Raw genomic sequence first — 17,734 nt, forward strand, 5'->3', positions numbered from 1 at the left:
AGAATTCACACATCGCTAGGACGAGAGGCGCCCCGCGATGCGATGAGCGCACATTGACATGCCCCAGCGCGGACTACAATCTCTGCCTTAAGTATTTGTGTTAAACTGTGTTCTTCCCTCTTCTTGTACAAATGTGTTTATTGGAAATTATTAAATAGATACAACAGAAGGTAAGAAATTATTTTTGCAGAAAAGTTTTTGACCTTCATTTTAATCTAGTTTCTTTCAATTAACGGTGAAAAGGAATTTTTTCTATAGTTTTCAGTACTACAATTAACCTGTAATGATCTTCTTTTCTTGTAGATTTCCAAGTTTAATTTATTAACAATTTTTATCACATTAATTTGTCCCCCTGGCACTTAGAACACTAACAAAATTGTTAGAACTAGCATTACATACAAATTCCTTGACTAGAAAGGAACAATTGTTTCAGTACAAGAAATCATATTGACAGGTTTCCAAAAAATGTCATATGTCATACCACAGTTGCTGCTGTATTGGATGGTTTCCGTGAATCAGTGGCTTCCACCATAATGCTGTAGCTGTTCTGCTCCTCTCGATCTAAAATGGCATGTGTAATAATATGACCTTCGTTAGTAATGGAGAACGTCCCAGTGTACGACTTAAGAAGATACGTTACTGCAATGTCTGCACTTCCAGTGAGGGCTCTTACTGCCCCAACTTCAGTTCCTTCTGGTGCCTCCTCAAGAATGCTGAAACTATAGTGGGAATTTGCAAACTGCAGACCAAAGTCGGTATCATTTGCTCTCATTGTGATGTATACAGTAACTAAAAATGTAAGAAAGGAAGAGAAAATCAGTGGAACAGTTGCAGCAACCTGCGTTCATATGAATGTAGAAGACTTTCACAAACAAAGCATTTCAGGCCTCGTTCAGGGTGCAGGCTTCGGAGGGAGGGCGTGCTGACGTGCGTGCGGCCGTCCGACACAATGTATTTAAAGTTTATTGTAGTTGTCAGGGTAGCAGCTGCCCTGTCTCCGAAGTACGGAGTTGACGCTGGCTACAGTTTCAATAAACAACCCAAGTCGTTTTTTGAAGCTGCAGCAGCGTCACTGGGACCTCGGCAGCCAATGAAATCCTTCTTGAGAACGATTTCAAGACAGCAGCTTCGATCCCTAAGCTGCTGACTGTAGCCCCGCCCCCTCCCCGCCTCGTCAACTCTTGAAAAAGTCTGCTGGGGAGGATGTGCACACATCGCCCAGCAGACTGCCGCTCGCACACGCGAACGCGCGCCCTCCAACTCCTGCCTCTGGCACCCTGAACGAGGCCTCAGGTTTCAAATTCTAGAAAGTGTATATGAGCAATTTCATGAAAAATCTATGGGAATTTTCATGTGACAGTGCCCAGATTTAATACATAACCCACTAACAATAATTATGATAAAAATAGTAGAGAATATTCACAATTGCTTTCAATTGTAGCTTGTAACTACTGTAGTGTTTTAGTCAATTTGATTGTAGATGCTATTTTAATCATAACAAGGATATACTTTGGTAGTTTTACTGTATATGTTTAACACTTGTAACATTACACGTATGTTAGACAATGAGAGAATCCTATTCTTCTCCCTTTAATTAAACACAATACCTCTATGTTCCAGAAATTGACTTCTTCTTGGGAAATCACTTACCACTGGATGACAAGGCTGGAACTCCATCATCCGAAGCAATCACTACCAATGCAAACCCTGTTTCCTCAGTAACATCAGATAAGTTACGAGAAAGAGATATTTGCCCATTTGATCCATTAATGGTGAAGCCGTCGTAGTGGTGGGGGAAGCTGAGAATAAAATAGGTGTGTGGAGCTGTTAGAACCTCCTTCGTGTATACATTTAATCTTTATCTCATGATCCGCTTTCTTCTATGAAGACAGATTGATCACCTGACTACCGAATTGACATATACAGTATACAAACAGATAGGACTTTCTCCTCTTGCGCTTTCATTGTTGTACAAGGAATAATATATACTGTATGGTGAACCCTACTCAATAAAGCTAAGGCATTTATTTATTAGGGTAACAGTAGTTATATTAGAAAGAAAAGGTAAAAGTGTGACTGCTCACAGACCAAATAGACAGGTGCCACAGTTTGGCAATTTAAATCTATCCGCGTATCTTTAAAGGCTAATAACACAACGTTAATTCGTATTTTCTCCCGTAAAGAGCATTGCGTTAACTAAAACGTCAATTAGTTATAATTACGTGCAAATGTTCTGCAAATAAGGCATTGCAATAACAGCGCACATCCACAAAAGTGCGTCAAGGTTAGGTCAAGGACTGACCGTACGTTAGTTAGATGATACCGAAACTTGCCGTTACTCCCATCCACACCCTGAAATAAGGTGTTTACAGAATAGGCACGATTGAACTAATAGAACATTATTTTCGTTTTTTCTCCGCTGTTTCTCAACTTGAATAAAACACCTCTTTCTGGATCGGAGTAAGGCCACGACATACAGAAGTAGCAAGACTCACTTTCTCCATCGTCATGTTCAACCAAGCAAAAGTACGTGGCGACAGAGACGGTGTCTGCCGCGATCACACTGCGGGGGTCAATGCTTCCAAACGGGACCCCCACCGCGGTAATCCTCCGATGCCATAACCACTGCGGTCACCGACCATGGGAGGCAGCAGCACCGGAGATGGTAAGGTTAGCTACATCTGTCCTAAACGTTGCATTGTTCGCAGATAACGCAACATTATGTTACAATAACGTGACGTTACGCCCATGCTAGTGAGATGTACAACGTCCATGGATATTACATATATTATAACTAGCTTTGAGGATATGCTTTAAACCTCAGGGAATAATGTTCATCTGAGTTTTATTTTACTGAGCAGTACAAAGGGGAGATGATGGACATTGTCGTAACAAAAATATAACATGGCAACAAGTATTAAAAAATAAAAACAGACTGAATAGAAGCTTCTAATATGAAGTTAAAGCAAAAGGTTAAAGTACATTGGCAGTGCACAGAGCAGATGTAGAGATCATCACACGCGTTTGTAGTGTTTTTCTTTTTATTTAAGACTAGAAGGTGATAGAAATTTACCTGTAAGAAATAAGGGAATTATTTCCTGTGTCCGGATCTGTAGCAGAGACTGTAAGGACAGGGTCTCCTTCTCTCACGTTGGCTAGAATAATATTTGCTAAGTATTCATGTTCAGTGAAAGCCGGGGCATTATCGTTCACATCCAGTATGACAATCGTGACATCTGCAAAATTCTAATCAAAATAAAATAAATACATTCGTCATAAGAAAGGGTACAACTTCATTATACCGTGAATAATTCAGTAAATATATGGATAAATCATTCATATTCCATGGTTAGTATTTTACACAGAAACATAATTGTTGGTAAATAAAAACGACTTAGCTCACCTAGTCTTGCCATTTTCCCTCCTGCTCTAATGCCTTATACCACAATTTGATATTTGTGCTTATTTCTAGGTTTACGTTATATATGTTTGCCTATCACAAGCAGTTATTAATTAATTTGCTGTATTAGGTCTGCTACCTCTTCTGGGAGGCTGTTCAATGCATCCATTACCCTTTAAGCGAGGAAATACTATGCCACATTTTACCTGAGCCTATCCCCCTCCAGATTCAATGCACACCCTCCAGTACTAGCAATATTCTTTATCTGAAAAAATGCTTCCATCCTACATATTGTTCTCATACTCTCCAGTACCTTCCTTGGTGGCGTTCCATTATCTGAGGCCGTTACTGCCCGTGTGTATCGGTTTTTGGCCTCTCTGTCCAGGAGCCCATGAGCGAGAATCATCCCATTCTGCAGGAAAAATAAGAGCTGGTTACAATGATATAGGGAAATTAATGCAAACAATGTAACAAATCTAAACCATCCTGTAGTGAAGGACTAAAATACATGCTATGAACACATCATTTTGGTAGTTAAAATAATATATGTTAAATTCCTAGTCCATGATAGTATATAGAAAGCCAGCACATCAGAAAAAACAAGCCCTGTTTTGTAATAAAGAACTGCAGTTGGTATAAACTCCTTCCATATAAACATGTATCATAGCATAGCCCTAATATTGTTAGGGGACTAGTACCTAATGCCAGCGGCACCATATATGAATAGTACAGACCAGAGTCCCATAATAAAGGAGAAATGAAGGGTACAGCGACCCATAAGTATCACTCACTTATATTCTCCTGGAGTGTCCAACCACAGGTGTGTTCTTAGGCGTGCAGTCTCCCAGGTAGTAGCAGGAACAGGTAAAAGATAAGGCAGTGCACTGCCTTATCTTTTACCTGTTCCTAGTCCATGATAGCCATGAAAAATCCCTTAAATTAACAATAGAGCAGAGGCTTCATTTATCTTGAGCCTTTGCTAAGAGTTCTTATTTCGTATTATTTCATTTCTTAAATGATTCCCAAAAATACAATACTGTAAATGCTTCTTTTATACGGGCTTCTTTGCGCTTTCTTCTTAGCGCCTGCTGTTCCGTAAATACTTTCCTATCCATGGCTTTTGCATATTGCAATGCGGTTGGCCTTGTAATGTCATCTTCAACAAACAGTAACTCCAAGGTGACACACAGAGATAAATGAAACAAAAAATGACCTTAAAGTCCATGCTTCTAGCTCACAAATGTGCACCTTACAGAACATGAAATACTTATTATTAATAATTATAATAATAATAAAATGTTATGAAATGATTACGACATTTATTGTAATATTCACTGAGAGGATTGACATGCTTTTCTATCACATTTCTTTACTTAAACCTGGATTACTTCTTGTAGTTGGATATAACTGAGGTTGTTTTTTTTGTTTGTTAGTGTTTCAGTGCCTTTTTTGCCTACAAAAACACCACTAAAGTTTACTATTTCTCAAGCAGCTCACTGAAGCAGAAAGCAAAACACCAAATGCTCCATAAGACTATTTCAGTAGAAATGTTATTGATTCCCTGGCAGAGGAGTCTGTAGATGAATTTGTCAAATCTTATGCACATCTGACAAAAATGTTGATTAAAATGTAACATTTCTATCATATGCTTTACTTTTACTAATTGATATGGTATCCAACATATTCCTTTTGGCACTCAGAGTTTACACACATGTTACTTATTTTCCTGTGAAGGTATATCACACAGTTAATTTGCATGCAATATAACAATTAATAAGGCAAATAAAAACATAATTTAAGGAAAAGAACACAATCACCGTGGAGCCACAAACTAATTAGGAACAGTACACAATGAGACTAAAAATGTGTTTGACGTAATGCATTCATAATTTCAGCTAAATGTTTTGCCTCGGAGTGCCAAAGAATGCAGTGCATTTATTTGTAACTATTGAAATATTTTTGCTCCTTGTAAATAAGTGGAGGATTTCATCATTTGACACTATAGAGATATGAGGTACAGGCATACCCCACATTAACGTACGCAATGGGTCCAGAGCATATATGTAAATAGAAAATGTTCTTAAAGTGAAGCTCTCCATTTTCCCCACTTATCGATGCTTCAGTACAGGTAGGGAGCCGATATTGCTGTTCAGGACGTGCTGACAGGCGCATGCGCGAGCTGCCGTTTGCCTATTGGGCGAGGGGAATCAGCGCGTCACTACTATGGCGGTCTGTAGGGCAGAATAAGTGTCCATACTCGCGAAGCGAGCGTACGAACACAGGAGTATGGGGCTATTGAAAATATGTCTTTACTCGCGTGTACTTAAAGTGAGTATCCTTAAAACAGGGTACGCCTGTACTGCGTTCATAGTAACAGAAATGTACCATTATTATTGTTGCACTGACGATGTAAATAATTGTTGGACTATTTTTACGGGATTTAAATTCATGTATGGACCCTTCATGTCTTACTTGCTGTATGATGAAGCTGTTGTCTCCATCTATCGAGGATGAGTGGAATGTTATTTGTCCATTTAATCCCTCATCCAAATCAGTGGCATTGATTTCTCCGAATGGCACAGGTGGGGAGCTGCTATAATCTCCTTCGGGTATAGTGAAAACGACTGGCCGGTTGTGAAACTCTGGATTATTGTCATTGTCGTCAATGAGTTTTAAGACAACTAATGCACTGGAGTTCAGCCCATTTGAGTGCGCGTCAAATGCCCAGACCTGCAAGAAAGGACACCATTATTTGAGCATTTTAATTATAATGCACTAGTGTATTTTGAATATGTAGCTATTATTGAAATAGAATTGCCTAGGTATTGCGGGAACAGTCTTGTTATTTCTTGTGACTGCAAGTCCTGGTCAGCATGGGTTCTGGCATAGGGGGTGATGCCAAACAGCAGCAGTAAATGTGCTAAGAACTCCATTACCATTAACCAACCTCCTACATTCAATATACAAATGCTTCTGTCTCTAAATGCATGGGGAGGTTGCAGTTCCCTCTTGTAATACAGAAGCACCTCTGGAGGCAAAAGGGTTAAGATAGAAACTAAACAATGAATACTGCTGAAGCAGGAGCAGAATGGCTCTGTCACTTCCTTTGAAGTCACTGAATCTCCATGTACGGGGTCGGCACTCATTCTATGCATAGTGTTACGTACAATATCAGCACTATATAAGAAAAAATGATAATGAATATTGCTGCAGCCATATAGAACAATATTAATAACTTACCCTCACAACTATTTCGGGCGTTGATTCTCTGTCCAGTTCTCCATTTACCAAATACATCCCCCCGAGTCCGTCAACACTGAACATAGTGTCATTCGTTCTAAAATAACCATTGGACAATCCTCCCTTTGAAGAATAAATACATTTATATATGTAGTCTGTATTTGTCACTATCTAAATGCAATCCCTTTCTAAAACATAGTCATCAGGTAACACAGGTCATTTATGTAGCTGCTATGTCATAGTATCAGTTACATTCCTCCTGTACTCCCTTTTTGGGGGAATAATAGCAGATTGCAAATAGTCAAAGTTACCAGTACCAGTGTGCTGCTAGTGGCAGGAGTATATTTGTATGAGAGTATATTTGATACACGTATGGTTTGTTATAAGATCCATGTATGGTGTGTGTGTGTGTGTGTGTGTGTGTGTGTGTGTGTGTGTGTGTGTGTGTGTGTGTGTGTGTGTGTGTGTGTGTGTGTGTGTGTGTGTGTGTGTGTGTGTGTGTGTGTGTGTGTGTGTGTGTGTGAATGTATATGATGCATGTGCAGGGGAGGGGGTATTGTACTGTAGGGAACGGAGCCTTGGGGTATTGTACTGTAGGGGAGGGGGGATTAGTGGGTGCTGTGCTGTAGAGTGGGGAATTGTGGGATATTGTACTGTAGGGGAGGGGGGATTAGTGGGTGCTGTGCTGTAGAGTGGGGAATTGTGGGATATTGTACTGTAGGGGAGGGGGGATTAGTGGGTGCTGTGCTGTAGAGTGGGGAATTGTGGGATATTGTACTGTAGGGGAGGGGGGATTAGTGGGTGCTGTGCTGTAGAGTGGGGAATTGTGGGATATTGTACTGTAGGGGAGGGGGGATTAGTGGGTGCTGTGCTGTAGAGTGGGGAATTGTGGGATATTGTACTGTAGGGGAGGGGGGATTAGTGGGTGCTGTGCTGTAGAGTGGGGAATTGAGGGATATTGTGCTGTAGGGGCGTTGTGGGGTGGGATGGGGGAGAGAGAGAGGTGGCGGTGTGGATTGGGGGAGAGATGGGGATGTGAGAGATAGAAGGGGGTCTCACAAGGCCACTGACACTGGTGGGGATGGGGAGACTCAGTGGACTATCTAGTCCTGGGTCTGTGGCCATGAGTACTGGCACCTTTTTTTTTTTTACAGCACTGTGCATATATATTTATATATTCAAATAGAAAGGTTTAGCAGTAAAGTCTGAATGCAGCCATCCAATACATCACACTTTTTCATTAAAATGCAGCACAGGGAATCCATGAAACCCCTCCACCCCTCCCCCTCCAAATATGAACATTAAGCTAAACATATATATTTTTAAAACTTCCTTTTGCATGATCTGGATATGTGACATGCTTCCAATCTGCTTTGTTGGGTTCTGCCACACGTAAAAATAAATCATTTATAAACATATAATTACTTATACTTATATCACATTGAAAAGCTAAGAACAAGAGTGCGTTCCTAATGTATGCAAGATATTTAATAAAGTAAGCCAGTACTGTACATATAATTGTAAAATCATTCCACCGGAATGCAACTTCTTCCATATAAATTGGAGAGAATTAGAGAAAACAACAAATTACACTCTTTGCATTTGAATGTTTCCGGACAGAAGTTTTGTGTCATTCATTTGAATTCGTACGGCTTTTCAGCACATAATACAGTATTTACAAATAAATTCTACTTACTTCATCCCGATCAGTCACATTGAGAACACAAATAATGCCACCGGTTGGTAAATTCTCTTCAACAGAGATGTTGTATACAGTTTGATTAAATTCAGGAGGATTATCGTTGACATCCAGCACATATATTCCAATAGTAGCTGTGCAATTGAGACTGGGGGATCCTCCATCAGAAGCCTGGACTTCTATCTCAAAATACTTTCCAGTCTCAGAATCCAGCTGTTGGAGCAAAGTAATTTCCCCAGTGGAGGAATCTATCCGAAATACAACAGTTGCTGTAGGAGGTTGCTGATTAGTGACAGTGTAGGTTATGAGAGCATTGGTCCCAGAATCCATATCAATAGCTGATACCGTCAGTAACACTGTGCCAATGGTCTCATTCTCTGGTACTGTGACTTCATATTTACTCAAAGGAAATGTTGGGGCGTTATCATTCATATCATCAACTATGATAGTAAAAGTAACTTCTGAAAACAGGGGTGGTTGGCCTTGGTCCCTGGCAATAACTGTGAAGTTATACAGTGCCTTCTCTTCTCTATCAAGAGTTTTTTCAAGGAAGATTGACCCTTTGACAGGGTCAATATCTATTTTTCCATCCCCTCCTTCTGAACCGTAGGATATCAGCCCACTGAATTTGTCATCAGCATCAGTCACATTCACAACTACGTTTATGACTCCGACATTTTCCAGAACGTGAATGGTTGTGTTATTAACATGAAACGCTGGGCTGTTGTCATTGATATCAGTAACATTAACATAGACTGTAGCATTGTCAGTTGTGTTCCCATCTGTTAATGAGACATGGATCATGTAGGACGTGCAAGTCTCATAGTCTAGTTTGTCCTTTGTCCAGATGGCTCCATTGTTGTAAATAGAAAATGTTGCAGCTTCAGTGAGTAAGGTCAGTGTAACTGGAACAGCTGGATTCAAAGGCACAAATTCCACCTGTTGGAACATGTACATAGTAATTGTTTTATTCTGAAAATTGGTGGCCATGTTTTCCTTAAGGAGCCTATAAAATCAGCCAAAAACAGAATGCAATTTGACACAATAACATTTGGGGCATTTTACAAAAAAAAAGTAAAAAGGATTAGGGATAGCTCGCACTTTGCACTATTAAAGTTTTCTGAACTGGGCCAGATGTGCACACCTCAACTTAGTATATCAGTGTCAGAGTTGAGAAGTTTCATACATTTGCAGTGGGAACAAATTTAAGGATTTCACTTTGCATGTTTTGTTGGTTATAATGTACTACAGACCCAATATAGCATGTTAACACATAACTGGGCCAAGATTGATTGCTCAGCAACACAGTAGCAGTTGTTATATGTGTCATTAAATAGTAAAGAAAATGCTTTCTTATTCTAGGGAATAGCACAGGGTTTTTTTTTTTATGTATTCCTTCTTTATGAGTCATGCCTATCATATGCAAAAGCTATTACATTCACAAAGCAAAAACATGCAATACAGTACATCATAACATACATGAAACTAGATAAAAACTAAAATGTCAGACAGATGTTCTTGTCATATCGTAGCTTTGTTTGTACAAGTATAAATGACTGTTGTGTCAAATTAATCTTACTACGGGGCCAGCTTGTGGCCATAATAGATGAAGACAAATACTGTATCAGTAAACAAAAACAGGAGCCCAAGGAAAGGGGTCTTAGAATCTCCCAAACAGGCATCCAAACCTAGGTACAGTCATTCACCCTAACGGAGGGGGCAGTACACGTACCCCTCAGGATCTATGGCTTTCTGACATTATTTGTATGTATGTATGTCTTTATTTGTATAGCACCATAAAATGTACATAGCGCTTCACAGTAGTAATACATGTCATATAAATAACAAATATAAATAACAGATCATGGGAATAAGTGCTTCAGACATACTGTAAAAGTAACATTAAGGAAGGAGTCCCTGCTCCGAGGAGCTTACAATCTAATTGGTAGGTAGGGAGAACGTACAGAGACAGTAGGAGGGAATACTAGTAAGTGCGTCTGCAGGGGGCCAAGCTTTGTGTCATGTGTCCATGATTATCCAGTGCTACTCATATGCTTCTTTAAGCAGATGTGTCTTAAGGTGGGTCTTAAAGGTGGATAGCGAGGGGGCTAGTCGGGTATTGAGGGGAAGGGCATTCCAGAGGTGTGGGGCAGAAAGTGAGAAAGGTTTAAGGCGGGAGAGGGCTTTAGATACAAAGGGGGTAGAAAGAAGACATCCTTGAGCAGAACGCAAGAGTCGTGATGGTGCATAGCGAGAAATTAGGGCTGAGATGTAAGGAGGAGCAGAAGAATGTAAAGCTTTAAAAGTGAGCAGTAGAATTGAGTGTGTGATACGCGATTTAATCGGAAGCCAGGAGAGGGATTTCAGCAGGGGATTTCTTGTATCTCGTATTCATTTTGGATTAGCAGTGGGTAATTTCGCTGTGATTTTTCTGTGTTTTTATGGTTTTAATCTGTCTGTGTTACCGCCTGTAACCTTGTTATAATATATCATTTTTTGATATTTTCTGGGGCCCCTTTTCCTGGGGTGCACTGCCTCTTTTCAGCAGGTATGGATGTCTGCAGTTTACTTTAATTTATCATATGGTAGTAGCGCATGTCCGCCATTTCTTGGTACATATCAGTAAACCTAAGCTAACAGGACCGGGCTTTCTCCAGGACAGGCGGAATTGACGTTGATATTGTCTCTAATGCGTAGGATGTGTTACAGTGACTGTTCCTATCTCTCTGAATACAAGTATTAACCTTTTCACTGCATGGTTCTCTGAAGACAAACATTATTCCTCTATTAAAACCATGGCTTCAGGATATATTTACAGTACTTGAAAGTTATGGTCTTACTTTTGTTACAAGAACAGGACTGTCCTTCTCTTCTTCAACAGAGGCAGTGTATGCATGATGGATGAACTGAAGTCTAGATCCCTCATGTCTAACGATCTGTACCAGGACGGATGTCATTCTTGGAGAATATCCACCTGCAAGTAAGTGGGTTTTAAGATTAAAAGAGCCAACAGTCAATAATAATACAATTTTAATAATATCCATTATTTGAGTATATATATATATATGTAGGCGTGTCACCCAACCAAAGCAGTTAAAGTCTAAAAGCCTAAAGACGTTATTGCAATGCATACTGGAGACGATGGACTTTGTCTTTCTAGTCATTGGCTGCCATACAGTATGTGGAATTTTTCTCTTGCATTTCTCTAAAATTATATAATAAATGGAGAAGGATGGACCATAAATATTCTTTCAATCAAAATGATGTTGCTGTTATTTGTATATCCTACATGCTACTGCTACGGATGCGGAATAGGTCTCACCATCTGTTGCTGTTACCAATAAGTTGAAGTGCTTCATTCGATCGAGAGGAAAATATACTTTTTTTTTCAAAATAATTACTCCAGAGACGTTATTTATTTCAAAATAGTCATTTTCCCTTCCTCCTTCAAGTGTAAATTGTATATCTCCATTTGCACCTTCATCAGCATCATCAGCAATCACCTGCAACATGGAACAGATTGTTTTACAAATATGTTCTTTAAATTAAAGCTATTAACTGATTGAGCGCACTATCCCCAGCGTTTCCTATACTGACACCCTAAGGCTACTCTTATAGTGCCAGTGACGGCGACGCGACGGTTGCTGGAAAATCAAATAGAGATGACTTCCAGCGATCGCGACCAATCCGTCGCGTCGTCGCGCTTACTATTAGTGCACGCGACGGCGGCAATGCATTTGTTTTGCCGCGACGTCGTGTCGCTGGCACTATAAGCGCAGCCTAATTCACATTAAACTAAAAACATAGTGCTAGAAGTACTGTATACATGTAACGTTTCTACATAATAAAGACATTCAGCTTATTTAGTATTATTACCTTAAGTACTGTCGTCCCTGTAGTCATGTTGGAGAAGATGTGCCCTTCATATGGAGTACCTACAAACACTGGACTGTTGTCATTTTCATCCACTAGTGATATGTTGACTGTAGCCTGAGTCTCAAAATAAGGTGGTACATTCTCAGTAGCACTCACCTATACACGGTTATGAAGTTCAGGTTAATCAGAAATAACAATTTCAATGGAAAATGTATCGCATGTTAGATAAAGGAGTAACCCCCTTAAATATGCTGATGTTTAACGCTGCATTCCGTGGAAAAAAAACATTTTTTCTCTCTCCCTAGGTGGAAAGCAGGGGGTCTCTGGAGCTTAAGCGTGCCCTCTCATGGAGGTTTAAAGATCTCATGGAGGTTTAAAGATCCTGTCTCATGCAGGCCAATAGGAAGCTGCGATGGATGACGTTGCGGCTTCCTATTGGCCCGTGTAACGTGGGAGTTTTAAACCTCCATAATGTTTACCCTGGAGGGGACAGCATGCGGGGGAGGGTGGGGGCACCTTCTGAGTTATGTTTCTTGGGAAGCAGGGGACCCACAGAGCTGAAATTTATGAGATTCAGTTCCGCAGGTCCCTTGCTTCCCACCTGTGCTTTAATAAAAGAATAATAGAACCATATTCAAAATGGCTTCTTTAAGAACAGTGGGAAAGTTAGATACAATGCAATCATATATGTAAAAAAAAGTGACGTGTTTACCTGCAATAAGAAGCATTTGGTTTGTTCTCTGTCTAATGCTGAAGAGTTTGTCACAGTGATTAACCCAGTGTCACTTATGTGGAAAGGAGAGTCCTTGGGAGTTATTTCAAGTTTTCCATTGAATCCACGCTTGTGTAAAAAAAAATATATATATAATATACATATAAAAAATATACATTTTCCAGTTTTTAGAATGTAAGGATTATCAGGTAGCTCAGTTTGTCATACTTTCAAACATCTTAAAATGCTAATGAAGGACAAAACAATTATGTGAATGGGAAAGTTAGATAATATCATCTACTTCCATGAATAATATTGAAATGTACACAGAAATAAACGTTTTAAAGCATTAGTTTTGCTGTTTTTCTCCATGACAGGCTGATGTATACATAGTTACAAGAAGCACACTGACTGCTACAGGATATCCACTACTATTATTTTTTTACTGGGGGAAGTGTGATTGAGGTGAAGCCAAGATATTTAGAATGGGCCCCAATGTAGAAGAGGAGGATATTAGCAAAGGATCGTTTCTATTGTTGTAGGACAGTCTTATTGAGTAGCAGGTGATATTTAGGTAGTATTTAGGTGGACAAAATGACTCACGATAAAGGTACTGTAGTCTCTCAGCATAAAAGAATATTATTCATTGGAAGATAGTTTACAGAGTGAAAGGCTATTTCAGCCTTTGGTGGGCAGTCACCCCTAGCATAGGGCAGTATTTCTTGTTGGTGGGCAGTCTCCCTTAATACACAGCTGCTTAAACCATGGGGTAGTCTGGTAGTTCTCCACGGACTCCCAGACTCACTAGGTTGTAAGAATAACCAATGCATCAGCACTTATGTTCATGATCCTAAGTAGATGTCATTGGTGGCCAGTCTTACTTAAAAATGAGAATAAAGCATTCTCCATATTTATAGGGCATTATCACATAAACACGGAAAGAAAAAGCACTGGTGCACTCGTACTGTATGTGTTTAGAAATTATTCTGCTTTGTTTCCTTATATGTATCTCTTAAAAATAGCAGGAAACATTGAGAGTGATTAAAAGGAGACATGAAATGCAAGACTGCTCAGACTGGGGTGAGATTAATACATTCATAAGTCCAGTGAAAACATAGAGATGCAGTTCCACTGGCCAACAACTGTTTCGCACTGCGTGGGGCTTTCCCATGTCCTCTGCCTTGAGAAAGCACCCTGCAGTAACATGCTGCTTTAACCTGATTACTTACATCCATGGTTTGCAACCTTCTGTGGAACCCTGTAGTACGTCTGGAGATTGCCTGGAGATTCCACAAAAAGACCTACAGTATGTGCTCATATTTCTCTAGCACGGTCTGCGTTTTATTGACAATCAATCTAGTTAAAAAGCAGCAGTTCAAGCAATATCCTACATATGTGCTTTTTTAATAAATCAGTTCTGTACTATAAGAAAATATTTGTAGCATTTAAAATGTAAAAAAATGTTTGAAAGACATTTTTTAATGTTTCTAATGTAGGAAGCATTTTCAAAGTGACAGCCCCCTTCCCCTTCTGATAGGCTCTGGCTCTTGAGCCCGCCCTCTCTCTAGCAGTGAACCAATTGTATCTAGTAACTGCCCAGTCAATCATATTCCAGAACTACATATTCCATAATTAAATAACCCTGAGCAAAGCGATCGCTTACAGGAGAACAGATCGATCTGCAGCTTAGCTATTCACTTGTCAGTGTGCAGATTGTATTGATGCACATATTGAATGTTAAAAATATATATATATATATATATTTTTAAAACCGCAGCTTGAACTGCAGCTTTAAATAAGAGACTTGTATGGTCGTGTATACTCATTTATTACTATAAGAGCTCTCAATATATGTGAGCTTCTTGAGAACCAATGCAGCTACCAGATCTCTGCACGACATTATATCTGAAAATTTCACCCATAACCATTTTATCTTTTATCTCATGTTCATGGGCATCTTCTCATTTATACTTTATTTTGTTCCACATATTCTTTCATTGTTTTTCCTTCCAGTGTTGCCCTTCTTCCAACTAACTGTAGCTTCTCATTTCTAGTTCAAAGATTTAGGCTTTCATTATCTCATTCAATCCACCTATTTCCTTCTCTGCTGATTTTCCGTGGCATACTTAATAATTTATTTTTTAGAATAACATTTGATATTCTAGTTACAGTATATACCAACTCTTTTTTTTTATGTTTTCGTCTGAATATACCCCCAATAAATTAGTAAATAAAATAAAATAAAGGCACACTTCTTAAAATACTTGGTCAGATTACAACTACCATATAAAAGTAATACACTTTTTACTGCTTCATGGCGCAGTAATGAAGATTTCATTTCGATTAGAAAGAAAATGAAATACATCAAGCAGACGTCAATCCCCTTGCACAAATTCTACTTACCTCATCCTTATCAGTAACTCCGAGTGCACAAATAATACCTCCATTAGCTAAATTCTCTTGAACAGAGACATTGTACACACTTTGACTAAATTCAGGAGGATTATCATTGACATCCAACACATGTATTTCAACAGTAGTTGTGCTGTTGAGTCTGGGGGATCCTCCATCAGAAGCCTGGATTTCTATCTCAACATACTTTTCCGTCTCATAATCCAGCTGTTGCAGCAAAGAAATCTGTCCTGTGGCGGAATCTATACCAAATAAAGATGTTGTGTGAGGCTGTTGACTAATTACTTTGTAGGACAGAAGTGTGTTGATACCAGAATCCATATCAATAGCTGATACCGTCAGTAACGTTGTACCAATGGTCTCAGTCTCTGGTACTGTGACTTCATATTTACTCAAAGGAAAGGTTGGGGCGTTATCATTCATATCATCAACTATGATAGAAAAAGTAACTTCTGAAAACAGTGGTGGGTGGCCTTGGTCCCTGGCAATAACTGTGAAGTTATACAGTGCCTTCTCTTCTCTATCAAGTGGCTTTTTAATGAAGATTGACCCTTTGACAGGGTCAATATCTATCCTTCCATCCCCTCCTTCTGAACTGTAGGATATCAGCCCATTGAATCCATCATCAGCATCAGTCACATTCACAACAACGTTTATGACACCGACATTTTCCAGGATGTGAATGGTTGTGTTATTAACATGAAACGCTGGGCTGTTGTCATTGATATCAGTGACATTAACATAGACTGTAGCATAGTCTGTTGTGTTCCCATCTGTTAAAGAGACATGGATCATGTAGGACGTGCGAGTCTCATAGTCTAATTTGTCCTTTGTCCAGATGGCGCCATTGTTTAAAATTAAAAATGTTGCAGCTTCAGTCAGCAAGGTCAATGTAACTGGAAAAGCTGGATTCAAAGGCACAAATTGTACCTATGGAAAAAGACAGTGTCAGATACAAAGGGGGTTATTCATTAAACTGCAATAGTGCCAGTTGGGGCACTTTCACACATAAACTCTTATTGAAGTCAATGGGAGTTTCTGGGCGATACTGTCCCAATAATCCAACATCCAACATTTTTAGTGACTGTCTTTATTATACGAACAACAAGTAAACATTTAATGCATTTTTGTAGTTTATGAAAGAGGGTGTTTTATCACAACATCAAACAAATGAAATTGTGCTTGCTTTGGTCAAATACAATTTGATACTATATATTTAATTGCTTTTTATATTTTGTTCAAAAATCTTAACTGTAATAACAAATATACAAGAGAGTTCATTTGACTTCTTATGGCTAATTTGGAACATGTACACACTGCAAATGAAAAAAGAAAATGCATCTGCAATTTCAAAGGTAAACCGATCAGGACAGAGGAATAAAGCAGTTTAAATCACAGTGGTGTCCACTTTGGACAATTACCTCTAAAATTATTATTATTTCATAATTTCTCCAACACAGAAAACTGTTGAAGGGCTTCATGGTGAAAGATGCAATCAAAATGAAAAAAAGGTAATTTTTTTTTTTCCGGTAGGAATTATGGTACTGTGTTATGGTATTATAGTATTATGGTATTATAGTGCTACAGTATAAGCTACATTTGGAGATGTTTTAGGTCCCAGAAAATATGCACAACATGTGTATGTGGTGGGCTATACCCGTACATGCCACAGCTAGGTTGCTCCACATATTATTGGTTGAAGAAGTCCATCCAGACCAAGTTTTAAATGGGAGTAATTGTTACAAAAGCTCAAAACAAGTGGAAGCTTTTTTCATTGTGCAATATTTTGGGAGACTCCATGGACATATTTAACCAGTTCTGGTTTCTTATGAAAAAAAAAAAAAACAGTACAACATGTAATAATGTGGACTAGATGCATATCTGCAGATGATCAGGAAAAAAGATGAAAATCCAACTTATATCATGTCCAAGCTGAAAAAGTCTCATATTTAAAGGGCCCTGTGAGTTTTGGGGTAATGATGCTAAGCTGCTCTACAGTATGTCGTTCCAAACTCTCAGAACTTCTTCCTAATAGAGAGCATAGCATTGAAAACATTATAGCATTGAAAACAAGGAGAACATCATGCTGCTTGACATATACTGTAGTTTCCCTTACCTGGGTTACAAGCACAGGGCTGTCTTTCTCTTCTATTGTAGAAGTGTATGTTTTTTGAACAAACTGAGGCTTAGAATACCCATGTGCAAAGATCTGGACTGATGTTGTTGTTGAACAGGAACCCCCTACAAACAAACCAGTTTGAACATCAGCACAGCCAAAGAGAAAAGAGCAGAACGATATCAAGTTTTCTTTTTATTTATCCCAAATGCCAAGGGTCAATTCTGGTGCTTTATACTTTAGCCCAACGCTTTTGAGTGGAAGCTAGATATGTAAAAA

The 17,734-nt window shown here is 39.1% G+C and overlaps 1 protein-coding gene across 1 annotated transcript in view; it reads right to left on the minus strand.

Moving 5' to 3' along the window:
• The window catches only part of LOC142492267 (cadherin-23-like), a 190,680-nt gene that overhangs the window by 105,139 nt on the left and 67,807 nt on the right, over positions 1-17,734 (minus strand). The window contains exons 15-27 of the mRNA XM_075594937.1: positions 17,456-17,580; positions 15,331-16,269; positions 12,928-13,056; positions 12,216-12,371; positions 11,662-11,842; positions 11,180-11,313; positions 8,337-9,278; positions 6,641-6,763; positions 5,873-6,130; positions 3,714-3,812; positions 3,074-3,246; positions 1,651-1,799; positions 482-789 (exon numbers count right to left, since the gene is read on the minus strand). Of these exons, the coding sequence (XP_075451052.1) occupies positions 482-789; positions 1,651-1,799; positions 3,074-3,246; positions 3,714-3,812; positions 5,873-6,130; positions 6,641-6,763; positions 8,337-9,278; positions 11,180-11,313; positions 11,662-11,842; positions 12,216-12,371; positions 12,928-13,056; positions 15,331-16,269; positions 17,456-17,580 (3,716 nt within the window). The remainder of the gene's footprint in view (positions 1-481; positions 790-1,650; positions 1,800-3,073; positions 3,247-3,713; positions 3,813-5,872; positions 6,131-6,640; positions 6,764-8,336; positions 9,279-11,179; positions 11,314-11,661; positions 11,843-12,215; positions 12,372-12,927; positions 13,057-15,330; positions 16,270-17,455; positions 17,581-17,734) is intronic.

This window comes from Ascaphus truei, chromosome 4 (genome assembly GCF_040206685.1).
Source record: "Ascaphus truei isolate aAscTru1 chromosome 4, aAscTru1.hap1, whole genome shotgun sequence".
Taxonomy (NCBI): Eukaryota; Metazoa; Chordata; class Amphibia; order Anura; family Ascaphidae; genus Ascaphus; species Ascaphus truei.